This window comes from Vanellus vanellus, assembly GCF_965231255.1.
Source record: "Vanellus vanellus genome assembly, chromosome: 7".
Lineage (NCBI taxonomy): Eukaryota > Metazoa > Chordata > Aves > Charadriiformes > Charadriidae > Vanellus > Vanellus vanellus.
Window position 1 is genome coordinate 17,122,667 of NC_138912.1, and position 15,314 is coordinate 17,137,980.

A 15,314-nucleotide genomic window follows, 5' to 3' on the forward strand; every position below is an offset into this window, starting at 1 on the left:
AGTGCTGCAGTTGTTATGACTACAGCTAACTTCATGTAGCTTCCATCTGTCTGTACTTGTACAAGGCACTTGGTTTTGATTTATTTTCAGGTCACGCCACCAGATATATACACCCACACCACTAATGACACGTCATTCGGATTCAGAATAGATACTTTAAAGTTAGAATGCTGCATCAGAAATGATGCAAAACCATAACTGTTAGTTAGAAAGTGATTTCTTTTTGGACTTCAACTGGGTCGCCATGTGGTCGTTCAGTATTGTGATACTGGGGTTCTCTCCTTTTTCTCCTACTTTTGGTTGATGATAAAATCCCTTGTGTGGTGCGTGTGCATGTGTGTGGCCCGGGCTGGGCTGCTGTTTGGCATGCTTTGCATCATGACCTTTCGCCAGACCTCAGCAGTAGCTCGTGGGGAAAAAATGTAAACACACAACCAAATTTACTCTGGTTTCTTTATTTAGCTCAGTGAAAGTTGATACTCATTGCTGTAAGGCTTCAATATTACAAACTCTTGGCTGAATTGGAAAATGGGAGAAGCTAATTTAATATTTTAATAAAAGTAATTTTGTAAAAAATGCAAGTGGGAGGCAAGCAAATAGATTCTCCTAATGTAGAAGTAAGAATTGTAATTGATTAGCAGTTGTGATAATCTTATTTATTTATTTTAATCACCCTTTAGACTTCAAGGATGACAAGGAAGAAAACATCTATTTTTTTAGGCCAGAAGTACATGGAAACATTATGGAATAACACTAATTACTAAGAAAGTGCCAGGATTGTGGGTAGTATAATTTTCTGAGAGTATTCCTGCTAAAACGACCTACCTAATTGAAGTTTCATTTCCAAAATAAGGAGACCAGATGTCTTGTTTGGGACAGTGCAAGTGATGGACACTTTTCCTTGGAATGGTCTGCCTTCTACTAACATTAAACTGGCCTTTTTTACTTCCTGGAGATGATAGTGTAGGATTATGCTGTTTTTTCCTATGTGATTACAAGTTATGGGGAAACAGAGCAGAGTTTCCATAAACTGGAACATAGAGGATTTCAGTAAGTGGAAGACCTTTTGTCTACTTGGTTACTTTGACTGGCGCTAAAACTCACCTGCCAAGAGTTTGCCACTCATACTGACTCTCTTATATTTGTTGTGAGCTGTTACCGCTGTTGGCTATAAGAGACAATTGCTTCAGATAATTACAACTTGCAGAGGATTTAGATGAGTTGTCAGTTAACACATGATGTGTGTGTAATTGATAATAAGATTGATGATTAAAACTGTCGGTTTCCCCTGCCTAAAATGTGAGTGTTTGCTCTGAACTATGCCTCGAAGTGGTTTTCAAATGTCTCCCAGGGTAAAGCCTGAGATGAATCAGTATAGGTTCAAAGGATTTCTAGTATAGGTTGGGGGTTTTGTTTCGTTTTATTTGTTTGTATTTGAAGTTTTAAGACTATAGAAGTTCACATGACGAGTACAGTGTCCTTTCAGTCTTTTCCATGTGGGCTCACTTCTGCAAGTTAAAGAACTTCCTTCGACCTGAGTAGTTACATATTTAATGTACTGTACAAGCAAAAGGATCTCCGTTTCATTCATGAGGATATTGTCAGTAATGCTGTCTAGAGAAAGCTTAGCTCCGGTGTTTGGTGTGAACAGAACCAGAGAAGACCAAACTGTTTGGTATTGAATATTTGAAGGTTAAAAAACCTGAGGCTTTGGCTCATCCGCACAGCAAAAATCCTAAATCATCAAAGGAAAATACGCTCATGTAGATTAACTTTTACCAAACATATTGACTTGTCTTTGCAAGTTGATGGGACCCTGAAGAATAGACTGCAGAATTTTTGTATAAAGAGTTTTGTTTATGAGAAGGTGTGGAAAATTCAGAGTTAAAGGAATTGTCACAATTTCTTGAGCAGATGAAGGCAGAATAAAAATTAATCTAGGAGATGCTGCTGGTACCAGGGAACTAAAACGAAAATGTTTGACCACAAAATTTAAAAACAAACAAACAAACAAACAAACAAAAAAAAAACAAACCAAAAAACACAAAGCTTCTTCCAAATCTTAGAAAGTGTTCTCATGATAACAAACATCATTCCCTTTATTTCGTTGGTGATTAAATCAGCTACTGTCACTTTCATTCAAAGCCAGTAGAAGGTAAGGGGACAAAGCAAGGAAGAAAACTGCTTTGCCTGGATTAGGGAATAGGGAGAAGGGCAGAACACCCACAGGAGGATGGCTGTAGCCCCTAATTCCTCCCTGTCGCCCATGGGGTTGTCCTGTGCTTTGCCAGATAAGAACCGGCACAAGCACCAGCCTTGATGTCTGTGTTTCTGCCATTGTTTTGCTTACGTGATTTCCAGGGGAAAGGAAAGAGTTAAAGTTAGTCATAGACTGCAACTCTCTTATCGACGCTCAAATCGCTGTCAAAGTCCTTGTCCAAGCTCTGTCCCTTTCTGGTGCCTTTACCTGTCTTCTGAACTGGCGCTTTCCTTTTTTTCTCCCCTCCTGTGTGCCACCTTTTCTCCCCTGCTGCTGGCTCGTATCGATGGGTTCTTGAGGCTATGGGGAATCTCATGGGCTCTGACTGACTCCCTTTCCCCACAGTACTACCGCACACTAGCAGGGACAAGGAAGCGCTTCTGGGATTTATACTTTTTACTAGCTCAGCGACGTGTGAAGGGCTGTCATTGTGGCTCTGGCAAATAGGAATGATCTACGCAATGTAATGCGTATACTTAAATTATCTATGTACGCATAGAGTTATACCTCACTGTTTAAAAGTTACATCAGTACCGGACAAATGGAATAGTTGGTGCATTTTTAATATGTTTTGGTAATATCCATTGTATTTGTGTTGGACTGAGATGATCATATTTTATCGAGTTTATTTGCATAATGAATGGATAATGGATGAAAGGCATTTTCAGTGAAAAGGCAACTGAAAAAAGGAACTTTGAAATATCTAAAAGAAACCAAGATAAAACCAGTAAGAAACTAAACCACTGATTTTCAGACATGCATGGCTGAAAAAAATTCTAATATATTTCATAGCTTTATGAATGCTTGTAACTTCAGATACTCCTAATAAGTAAACCTGTACGCTTTGCAATATATTTTAAAAAGACTCAAAGCATAGCCTGCTGTTTGATTTCAGTTTTTCTACCTTTCTGCTGGTCCTTTGCTTTTTTCAATATGTCACAAGATCAGATGCAACATGTAGTCATGCCGCTATGTAGAGTGAGCTGGAACAAAGAAGAAACGGTAATCTAAAATTACTGGGCAGGTTACGTTGCCCTGTATCATACCTGTGTATCATACCTTGCTGATGATGCAGCATAAACTTTGAGCTGAGTCGGCTTTAACAAATGCTAAGTGATTATCTTGAATCTTGTTTACAGTTAGGACTTCACAGCTTAAGCAACCGAATATAGATATTTTCTAAACTGAGCTGATACTCCAGTTTTTTTCCATCAAAATTGCAGTCTTGGTCTGCAGAGCATTTGGTAGCTCTGCATTTCTTATACGTAAGACAAAACTTCTTGTACGTAAGTAATCAGAATATCTTATCACCTTCTTACGGACTCAGTGTTGCATGTTGCAAGCTGAAAGCTGAACTTGACCGTTAAGAGCCTGACTGAGATCTTTGCTGGGGATGGTTCGCTCATCAACATCGTCACCAAAATGAAATGGTTGTGACACACAAATTTTTGGAACTGTATTCAAAAGATCTGCAAAAATGACTACCAAAGATACAGAAATATTTATTTATGATTCTGACTTTGAAATTAAAATATATTCTACTGTGAACTAAACATTTGGGATGAAATCGTTCCCTATTGAGGGCAATCACAGCTAGTGGAACCTAGGTTTCACCTAGTATGCACTTTATTTGCAGTAAAATAAAAAGTCATAAATAAGATGACTCATGTGGCTGTCGATACGTCCATAGTTGGCAGAGTCAAGCAGTGTATGTGCTGTAATATCCTGCAAGTGGCCACTCTGAGAAACAACTTGGATACTACTGCGCGCCAGTCGTTCCCTCTGAATTGCAAATGGTCAGAAGATGAACACTGACTCTTCGAGAATTGGCGGCATTTGTCTCCTAGGCCTGCTTATCTAATTGCACTGAAGGCGTTTCCTCAGGGTTCACATCACAAGAGTCTTGAGACAATTCAGTAGTAAATCTCGGTGGGGACAATGTCACGGCCCCAAGCACTGCGCCAAGAGCAGATGAGATTACTAATGCCAGCGAAATACTCTTTATCTGCACAACAACCAATCCTCTGGATTGTCAGCAAGTGCAAAATGAAGCACCTATCTGCCAAATATGCGAAATTGCTTGTATTTCAGGACAGAAACCTGACCTATCTGTTTATGTCTCACAAGCCAGCTGCTTTGCCTACGTTAGGTGGGAGTGAGAAATTTATTAAGTGTAAAGTGCACAGCACAATGAATAAGCAAACTAAAAGGCTCTTGCTTTGCTGACTGATTATTTTATTCACTCATTGATTAAAACATTTTTCCTGGGGCAAGAATGGCTGGTAAGCTTGTTTTGAAAAGTAGAAATAGGAGAAGAGTTAAAACGAGCAGACTTTTTTTTTAACTTCTAATCTTAACCATCTTACTTGAAAAAATATGTTTTTATAAATGGCAAATGACGTAATGTTTTTGATGTTACTATTTAAAAGAAATTAATTTTTGGTTTTAGCTAAGACAAATAAAGGTTAGAATTTCATTGCATTTCACACTCCTCGTGTGTAACAGTAGTACAGTAGGTAAAGCACTAATTAATTGCTCCTCCTCTTATGTCTCTCTAGAGATCTGAAGAATAATTTGATCAGCACAATTGAGCCAGGGGCCTTCCATGGACTTTCAGAACTGAAGCGCCTGTAAGTATTAATTCCATTTGAATTATTCTGAAAATTGTGTTTGTATCGACATTTCTATCCTTGGGCAACTCAAATATGCCACCAAGCAATAATCACATAAGGACATTGGCTGTAAAATAGAAAACCACACACTGTGCTTTTTAAATTTACCATGCCTTTTTCTTCTTCTTTCCTGTCATTTTTTTTTCCCATTTCCCCTTCTTTTTTTTACCTTTTCTCATTTAAAGTTACTGTTTGTTCGCCAATAAACGTCCTAACAAGTACATCTGTAAAGTTAAAAAACACGCCTAATTAAAGACTTAGCAGACAATATAACACTATAGACATTAATCAGAAATAAAACTAAGTGGTTTGAATGTGTGTAAGCAATGTTTTGTGCTTCATTAAGTTTTTTCGTTATGGAAGGTCTACTTTACTTTTATCACAGACCAGGTCTATAAAATAAATTATTAGAAAGGAAACTTTGTCACGCTTTACAATTTGTCTACCATTTTCATACCTCTCACGTTGACTCTGACGTTATTTTTAGCATGGTTTTCTAAGGAAACGAGACTTATGCAATATATTCCCTGTCCATCATTCTTGCATTCTTTGAAAATGTTCTTATAGTACTTTTGAAAGCGGTGGCTTTTTAAACCACATTTGTAGAGGGTAAAAATATCTAAGTTACTATAAGATTCTACAAGTGGGTCTTTTTGCTTTTAAATAACAAAGACTACAGACCCTCCTTAGTTCTACCCAGCCTAAAGGAAAAGTGAGATGAACCCTTTTGTAATTATAATTTTCCATGTGACAGCATCCAAATGTCCATGTAGTGGCTAACCAGGCCATCAGCACATGCCAGAAATCTGCTTAGCCCTCGTGTGTGCCGTCTTTTGTGTGATGAGAAAACCTATGAGAAAACAGGGATTATTTTTGTGGGATGGGAAGATTTAGCCGAGAAGGAATGCAAAAATCCACAGAAAAAGAAATGTACGAATCCTTCGGCTTTTTTTCCTCTGAGGTTAAATTCCTTTACTGCCATGTACAGAGAACACTGCGCAACCTAAGCAAAAGATTTCCATCTCTGATTGTACAGGTAGTGGCGATTTCTGACACCAACCGCTAAGTCTTAGTGTGTTTGGGTAGAAAGCTAATGATATAATAATGATGCAGTCAGAGTAGCATACACGTTTTTAACACAAAGAAAACCATTAGGTCGAAACTTTCTTGCTCAGTCTGTATGTAGGGGTAACAATACAATGAAATGATCAAAATGAGCGCTAATTGTTGCTTTGGCTGCATACTCTAATAACACAACCCTGACCTCTTGTGGGAAAATCAGGAAACCTGTGCAAGTCATGGGCTGCACATCTGAAGACTGCAGAGGTGGAGCCGTGGGTCAGCCGGGAGAGACAAGCCAAGGAAGGGGAAGTCATTAGGCACTGGGAAAAGTGCAAAGAAAAGACTCTTCAGCAAACTAGAAATGGCAATGTCGAGATTTGTCATGCTAGATCTCAAAAAAAAAAAACCAACTTGTTGCTGATTGAACAAATAACACTGGGAGCATTCTAGAGACAGGGGATTGATTAATTCCTAGACTGCCACTTGTTTGGTACAAATCAGTGTAGTTCCATGGTAAACAAGAAAATCTCTGCGCTCCTTCACTGTGCAACTGTTGGGCAGCAGGCAGTTGAGCAAAAGGCATAAATAGTGTAAACTCCTGTTGAATGCTGAATATAGTCATTACTTTAAGACTGTACTTTACATTAACATCTTATTTCACATGAAAAAAAAAGTGATGCTGTGGAAAGCAAAAGCTGAAGTAATATGGGCAACTGCAAGAGATACAGCTATGGCAAGTCAGACAGAAAAACTGCGGGCTGTCAACATCAAAATGTTTTCTGTGAATGATTTGAAGAACTGTTATAATTTGTATTTGAATGACAGGCTGAATTATTTCAAGGGTTTACTCGAAAAGGTACACACAAAATTGATGAAAATTGAAAATTTATGAAGCACTAAAATTATGGCAGTTGGTTATTCAACAGAAGAGACTGTTTTCTCGAACATCCATTTTACAAGTAGGCATTAGTAAGTTAAATGTCTTACGCATGAAAAGGAGCACCAGCTTTGTACATTGTGAATTGAATTATGTCTAATATAACATGTATTAGTTTGGAGGAACGTGCAGCAAGTTGTCTTTTCTTTTTGCTAATGTTTTTTTAGAAAACATGTTTTACAATACTGAGATTTCAGCCACTGCCATATATCTTATTGTGAAAATAACTTTCATTGAAGTAAACTTTGAGAAAAGGGTATGTAGCCTTTCGCTTTATTAAAAACACCGGTTTACCGTGTGCCACACTTAGAGAAATACGCACTTGTTTTGGTTAGTTTAGATGAAATTTGCTTTTGCTTTCCAAATTATGCCCCACATAGTGATGCATTTCTTCCATGTGTGTTCAGACTTGGCTTAGGAAGAAATAAAGCATCACCCAATCAAGAATTCTGGGTAGATTCTTGCCTCTTCTAGTAGAAATATATCTATTCTTATATATATGTTTGTATGTTTGTTTGTCTTAAACTTGCATTTTTAGATTTTCTATGTAGCTTTCATTAGGAGAACTTAAACAGTAACGCTAATATGCAATTATTGCACTATATTGTTATCCACACTGTTTTCTCAGCTGTTGCCTACTTAATATCCCTGACAAGCATTTAAGAAATATTTTCGTTCTAATGTGAGGTTTCATCATTTAATTGTGTAACAATATAATCTTTGTCTGATAGCAGAAGACTTTGTAGTGAATTCTAAAGAAATTGCCTTCACATTTTAGCTAATTGGATATGTCTCCATGAAAGCAATATCTAGATTTGTCAAACTGCAACCTTTATTCTCCTTTTCGATGACTTTAGTGTTCTCATGTAACAATAGAAAAATAGAGAATCCGCACAGTGTAACAAAGGAATTGGAAGACTACCCCCGATTCTAAACCAAAAATATGTTCAGATCAATTTTAACATTTCAATGGATGTATAATCACTTAAAACCCTTACGTTACAGTAATTGTTTAAAAAATCATACCTGATAAGAAGGAAAATCCGAGTCAAGGTTGAAAACCAAATATGTAAAAATTAAACACTTGTTCAGAATGCACCAAGGGACAGTATTCGTGTTGTTATCACAACATAATTGCTCGTACCTATTTTTGTCTCCTTCCTATAAGTATCCTATACATTATGTTGTACGTATGACTTGTACAGAAAATATCCATTCACCTTTCTGCAGATAAGAGTTATAGAATATAATGCCTTGTACTATTTGTGGTCTGAGACAGCCACAGTATTGCTCTTAAAGCTTCCCAAGTGCTTATCAGACTGACCTTCTTACTAGCTCAAAAATTAATTGCCCTCTGGTTTCTGTGACTTCTTCAGCAAGAAAGGATGCTTTCAATGAGGTGAGACATTAGTAAACACTAAAAATACGCCAATTTTGCCTGAATATTGTGTGCAACGAAATGCATAGTATTTTTCATAAATAAACAAACAGGTGCGAGTAACTGATAAAGAAAATTCTTTATATTGGGGATAATTTTGGTGTTTTTTTGTTTGGTTTTTTTTTTTTTTTTCTGCATATATAGAATCACGTTTTAATGCAATAATTGTAAGTTGCAGGATGGTACGATTACTTGCGGAATATTGCTCAATAATGTTGATGCAAAAGTTAGTAAGTCTAACTCCTTAAGAGTTAAAGATAAAGAGGCTGTATGTGATTACGTAGGTGTGTATATGAAAAAGACAGACCTAATGTTTCATGGGTTTTTTTATTTGTTTCAGGGATCTTTCAAATAACAGAATTGGTTGCCTAACACCAGAAATGTTTATTGGACTTAACAGTCTTCACAAACTGTGAGTATAACACCACTTTTCTTTTAAACAGGAGAAAGCCAAACTGTCACATGGCTTACCTGAGTACAGTTGGCAATAAACTTTCATTATAAGAAAATTATAGCTTTTATACTAAAAAACCACCTCTCCTGAGCCTTTGATTGTGATGACTTGATATTTCAAAGATGTTGTTTCTGTTTGTAATCATAAAATCTATCAGAACCGCAAAGAATTAAATTTCATTTTCACATCACAAAGAGGCCGAACGTGACATTTCTGTTTGCATGTCTTGGAAACAATTAAAGGTCAAGCACAAAAATGAGACTTATACTGGTTAAAAAGGATACATTGTTCTTTCTATCCATTACAGATCAAATAGAATTTTATAACTTTTTTTTCCCCTGAAGTGTATTACATAAAAAAGTAAGCGTATACTGAGAAAAAAAAAGTATGAAGTATCAGCAAATTTGGAATATCGGGGTAGTTCAAATTGCTTCAGAAATATCAATTTTAGGCTGTCTGTTGTGTCGAACAATTTACTTGTCATAGTACTTTTTGAGTCATTAGTTTATCATATGCAACCGCACTGGAATATGCTCTAGGGAGCAAAGTAATCAACTTGCATATCCATAAGCGTGCCAGAGAGCCTGTGTGATCAACAGAGTATCAGGCTATTCCAGAAAGAGCCCTCAGAAACATGAGATTATGATAGTATACCCAGGCTGTTCACTTTTAGGGAGAATCAGATGACCTGGAAGAAGAGAGAAAATGTGCGATGACAAAGTTTCCTAGTAGATACTAGGTTAACCAGAGAATTAGAGACAAGAGTTGATTTTGAAGGACAGAAGTAATGTGCAGGACTCCTTGACTGGGCAGTAAAAAGGCAGGTGAAAATTAATGTAGATAAATATTAAGTGATGCAAGGGAGAAAAAACTGTTCTGGGCTAACCATTAAACCACAGGAATGATGCTATGAGATTAGAGCGGGTAATGCCATGAAAACATCTGCTCAGAGCTCAGTACCATTTAATAAAAAGTAGGGAACATTATTAAAAGAAGAGAGAACATCCATTGCACTCCAGGGGAAAAAAGCAAAGAACCTGCATTTTTAATACTGTGGGCAATTCCGGTCTGCCCATCTCAAAAAGATGACGAAAACTAGGGAAGGTTCAGAGAAGGACAAAAAGGAATGGGTGAAGGTGTGCTACAGCATAGGCGAGTGCTAGGAATGAGTAAGTTGGCTGCGACTTTCCTGGCTGGGAAGGGGGCAACTCACAGGAAGGGTCCTGGTTTGAATGGACGTTTGGCCAGACCCAGGAGGCCTCTGTATCTTCATTGACATCTGTCTTCATTCTTGAAAGGGAAATAAATTCCTATACCACATCATAGTGTGTTACAAACCTCATACTTTATTTTCTTCCTCTCCAGCCAGTTCTGGCATTTCCTTGGAAAAAAACCAGGGAAATCGTTCTAGAGAGATCTGCCATGAGGTCAAGATCACACCAGGTAAAAGGCTGAGATCTGGCGTGCTTACTGATCACATTAATGAGAGTAACTATGCCAAATCTCCTCTGATGAAAACGAGTGAGAAGAGATGATGGGAACAGCCTTGATAGCACGTTGATGAACAGGTGCAGATTGCCCCTCTCTTTACCCGTCTCAGATGAGTTGCCAAACTGGGGAAGCCCAACTCACCTGTTGAGGGTTGCTGGGTCTCCTTTTGTTGTGCACGGCGACATGACTGTGATGATATCACCAGATTACCACAGAGGGTATGTTTAATTCAAAAGGGTAAAGTCACCTTATTAAATGGAAGGTGCTTCTAGATGCTAGGAACAACCTCAATAGAAACTGTTCAAATCCCTGCTCTCTCAGGAAAACATGTCTAAAAAATTCTATTCGTAAGTCTTCCAGACTCCATCTTAAAAGCTAATTAGAAGTTAAATACAGAACTTCAGTCTTGTGATGGTAAGGAACAGAAATTCATTCAAAGTGAGCATACAACATTTGTTCTGCGACAGTGGTTGACTCTGCTGTCCCTTTCCTCTGAGGACCAGGAAAGAGTGTGGCAGTATATCTTTACATCCTCCACTGATACCAGAGATGTCAGAAGAAGGCGCGATATGCGTGCTGAATGCCCATAGTTGCCGGGCTGATGAAACCACACCATTAGAGTTTCCTTTTGTAAAACAGATTTGCCATATTCCGGCTCATTCTAGTAACCTGTGTACCTGTCGCAGTGTTGGTGAATCTGTTCTGAGCACGTAGATCCAGAGAAAGTCTCACCAGTTCCCTCTAGGCTGTCATTAACACTGTATTTTCCTTCATCTAGTCTTTTTGTGCTTTTTAAGTAAATATTTACATTTTCCTCAAGACGGAGCTAACTTCCATTTCCAAGTGGGTGTAGATCCAGCACTTTCTGTATTGTTGTCTTTCTGAGGCCCCAGTTTATAGCAGAAATTTGAATTAGGCCTTTCTTAAGTATGATTCTTAAGTGACAGTCTTGTTACCCTTTTCACTTTGAATAATATTATTTAATGAAATCACTAGACATCTCATCCTCAAGAACGTTCACCTCTCCTTGTATGATAGTTCTTTTAATATTGACCAATCCTTGGTTTTGTTATTACCAGTTTTCGTTTTCACATGCTTACATTTCTGAGCCACAGTTATTCGTGAGAGCGCTAAATACAATCAGTCACAAGACTGTTTCTGCAGAAGACCGGTAATGTCTCACTCCCCTCCCTTCTATCCTGTCCATTATCTTGGAGTCTTACAATAAATGCACTTAACACCAGGTTCTTCATGGGTTTATGGTTGTTATGTCCATCCGTCAGTGGAAAAAATGGTGATTCCGGTGACTGTAGACCTGTTAGTCTGGCCTCGTTGTATTTGATGCGGTAACTGAGTGAGTTTTGAAAGAAAGAAAGAAAAATGGAAAAAAAACCTTGGCAACTCAGAAATGAGAAAAAAAAAATCAATATGCATCTATTGAAGATGTATCATGTAATCATATAAAAAGATCACTAATTTTCTAGACAAGGAAAATTATTTATTGATTTTTCTATACGTCTAACATGATACTACATAAGCAGGAGAAAACCATTAACATATATACTAGTGTTTTCATGTGAGTGGAATTAGCCTAGAAGGCCTCTAGTTGCCCAGGTATTTCTTTTTTATTTTAACTAGTTCTGCAGATCACTAGTCATACTGTAGGTGGTCTTGGGAAAGATCATTTCCAGAATTTAGTGTATGCTTCTCCCATAAATATCTATAATCCAAATGGCCAACACTACTGAACAGAATAAAAAATAATAGTGATGGGATATATATATAATATCTACTCTTTCTTCATTTCTTACTTTAGCAATACTACTATATTATAAGTTCTTTTGCACCTTGTTTTAGTATACTTTCCAAAGTTTAACTTAATTTTTGGTAATTCCCATTGTCCCTCTATGTTTCCTGTTTTTTTTGCTAACCTTTTTCCTTATAGTCTCTCTATTTCTTTGATCTTTTTAAAACTTGAATTCTTTTTTCAAGATTTAAGACTTGGTTATTGATCCATTTAGTCTGTCTTCCATTTTTCTTATTAGGATTTTAAATTCCCTTTCTACCATTGACTTGACAAATGGGGCCATCCTGCATTACAGGTCACGTACTCTAGTACTTCTTTGCCACCTATTTTTTTTTTTTTAATTTCAAAAGCCCGTCCTTTGAAATAAGAGGCATAGTAATAGATAAATCTAAATTCCCCTTTCACCTGAAGTAAATGAGTTCATGATTGCAGTGTCAAAAGTTATGACTTTCTCTTTTGTAGGGACTATCCCCCCTTACCAAACCAAAGTCAAGAGTACCATTACTCTTGTTGGGTGAGTGATTATTTTGTGAAGAAAAAAACCCACGATCTCAATCAAGAGGAACTGTTCTCTGCCATTCATAGTATCATTTGTTCCTCAACCTCAGAAATCTCGTATAATGACATAATTCTAATGGTAATCTTTTGAGCTGGGATCTCAATTTGCCTCTGGTGTAAGAACTGGTGATTGTCCGTTGACTGCAAGCTACTGCCACCTGGTATACTTCTAACGCTTTCTAGCATTTTTACCTTGACTTTCCTTTTCCTAACTTTTTCTAGCTTGATTCTTCCCAGAATCAAACTTTCTAGACGTGTTTAAAATACAGTAAGTCACCTTTCTGCTGCTACTGATACCGCTGAGTTGTGTTTACTTGTCATTTCAAGGGTATGAGAAAGCCGTTCCCTGAAAAGGTTATGGAGGAGCATTTACTTAGTGTAACGTCAGTGTATATAATTGTGCCGAGGAAAAGATGACAAATTCTTAAACATGGACCTGGTTTCAGAGCCATCAGGTGCGGTTTAGATTACTGAAGGGGCAATGTGAAGAGATGTATGTATGCGTTGATTTATGCAAGTTGTTGATTGTGGTAATTAGAGCTCTCCTGTGTTACGTTAGCAGAGAAGAAGTAGAGAAGGATCTTTGCAGGCTGTTATCAAAACCAGTAGGGAGAGCCGTGAGTCCATTGGAAGGAGCAAAGGACATAAATCTTTTCATGCACCTTCTGTGAAGTACAGAGATGAGATGTTCCTATACTGTTTACAAGCACGAATACCAGGTGAAACAGAATAACACAGTGTGTTTCACTCAATCTTGTGAGTCTAATTCAGTTTGAAAAAATGGAATTAGAGCTGAAAAAACAGCTCTGGGCCCAAACCGACATTAGATGTTTAACCAAATGATGTGATGCATTTATCCGAACTGAGTAGGATAAAGGTATGTTTAAATACTTCACTAAAATGAAGGATGAGAACTGCCTGAGCTTTCAGGGATAATGCAAACACTCTTCAGTGGGCTTGGTAGTTTTGTGCAGCCTTTTTCTTGAGAAGGACAACCTACAGGGTTCTTGAATTAAGGAAAAATTAATTAGTACTATCTCCTAGTGTTGTTTTGAAAACATGCACATATTCAGAAACCACCAAAAAAAAATTGTCAGCCTCTTGATAATGTAGAAAAGAACACTTTTACTCTGATTGCAGTCACGATGTATATTTCAGTGAACCGGAATTGAATTTCAAGTTACTAATGAAATCTAAAATTTCACGCAGCTCCTGAAATTACTGCAGCCACTGAATTGTGATTATGTTCCTTGAGAGTGATCTGATTTTTACACCTTCCTGGATTTGATGATTTGTACTCTGGAAAATGATTCCAAAATGCTTTCACATCATATGACAGATGCAGCTGACAGTGCCTCAGACAGCATAAGAGGAGATTTATTATGTCTTCTAAGATATTAGCTTAACTTTTTTGGCTTATATATTACCCTTTGGCTGTGTTTATGCTATGATGAGGTGCACGTATCCTAACTAGGAGTGACATAATTGAATGCAACAAATCTTCCAAATCTCCTTTGGTCCCTCAGTGGCCATGTTTCAGTGCTTTGTTCCAGAATTATGTATGCAAATATATTTCTGCTAGGTAACGGAGCTGCCATCCACATTAAGTCTGTTTATATTTAATCTAAATATCAAGAGCTGTGGAACACTGGGATGGTGCCACGGTACCGATATACCAAATTTCATTTCTTTAGTCCCCCGTAAATTAGCTCTTCGGGTTCTGAAAGGTTGCAACCTTAAATCTGTCTCAACAAGGAGCTACTGCTGGATCTTTCTCTTGGAAGTTCGAAACAGAACTTCCTCCATACTTCCAACTGTTTAATTAAAGTATACCTGATTTATTCTTCATCCTGCTTCTGAATCATTATCAGCAGTTAGTTTTACGATAATATTATACCATAAATTCTTGTGTGGCTTTCTTGCTGTCATTGAAGCAACTAATCACTTTGTATGGTGCCCAAAATGAAGTACAAACCCAGGAACACAGGGAATCAAACAGACTCCGCTTTGGCAACATCGAGTAAATATGCACCGCAACCTGCCCTCTCTGTATTGCTGCTGTTGGTTTTTACCCCTCCTATCCCAGTCTTTTTGCACAGAAGATCTGTCTGTCACCTTTGCATTCAGCTTTTTAATGCTGCTTGTAAGGGTGAAGCATGCTTCATATTCATATACTCCTGCTTCTATCTATGTTTTGCCTCAAAATGGCCCTTGGAGACGCTCCCTTTAAATGTTTTATAGCATTTGTCATTTATATTAAAGCTTTTGGCAAAAGTGTTGTGTTAAGTTCTGTAAAAGCAAAAGAGTATTTGGTATATGAAAAAAATAAGTGTAGGACCTTGTACGTAAGAGTGAAATGGTTTACCTCTGATATAACAGAAAGCGCATGTTTCTGTTAATGGACTGAGCTAATGGCATAGTAAGTGCTATCAGCTTTGGAGTGCATTAATTTGTTATGTTTGAAATGTTTGCAAACTAGGTGATACAGCTGTTTTTAGAACAAATGTCCTTTTAAATCAAGCTAGAGGGGGTTTAAGGATATCTGAAATGGCGGAATTTCACAACGCTATGCATTTGGAGATATTTTAATAGATAACATAAATAATGTGAACTGACAGAACCAGGCATTTGCCAG

General features: G+C 37.4%; 1 protein-coding gene across 1 annotated transcript in view; it reads left to right on the forward strand.

The window, feature by feature from the left end:
* LOC309674401 (adhesion G protein-coupled receptor A3-like) overlaps nucleotides 1–15,314 on the forward strand; it is a gene marked incomplete at its 5' end in the record, with an annotated part of 285,537 nt that overhangs the window by 98,593 nt on the left and 171,630 nt on the right. The window contains 2 exons of the mRNA XM_082486426.1: nucleotides 4,819–4,890; nucleotides 8,710–8,781. Of these exons, the coding sequence (XP_082342552.1) occupies nucleotides 4,819–4,890; nucleotides 8,710–8,781 (144 nt within the window). The remainder of the gene's footprint in view (nucleotides 1–4,818; nucleotides 4,891–8,709; nucleotides 8,782–15,314) is intronic.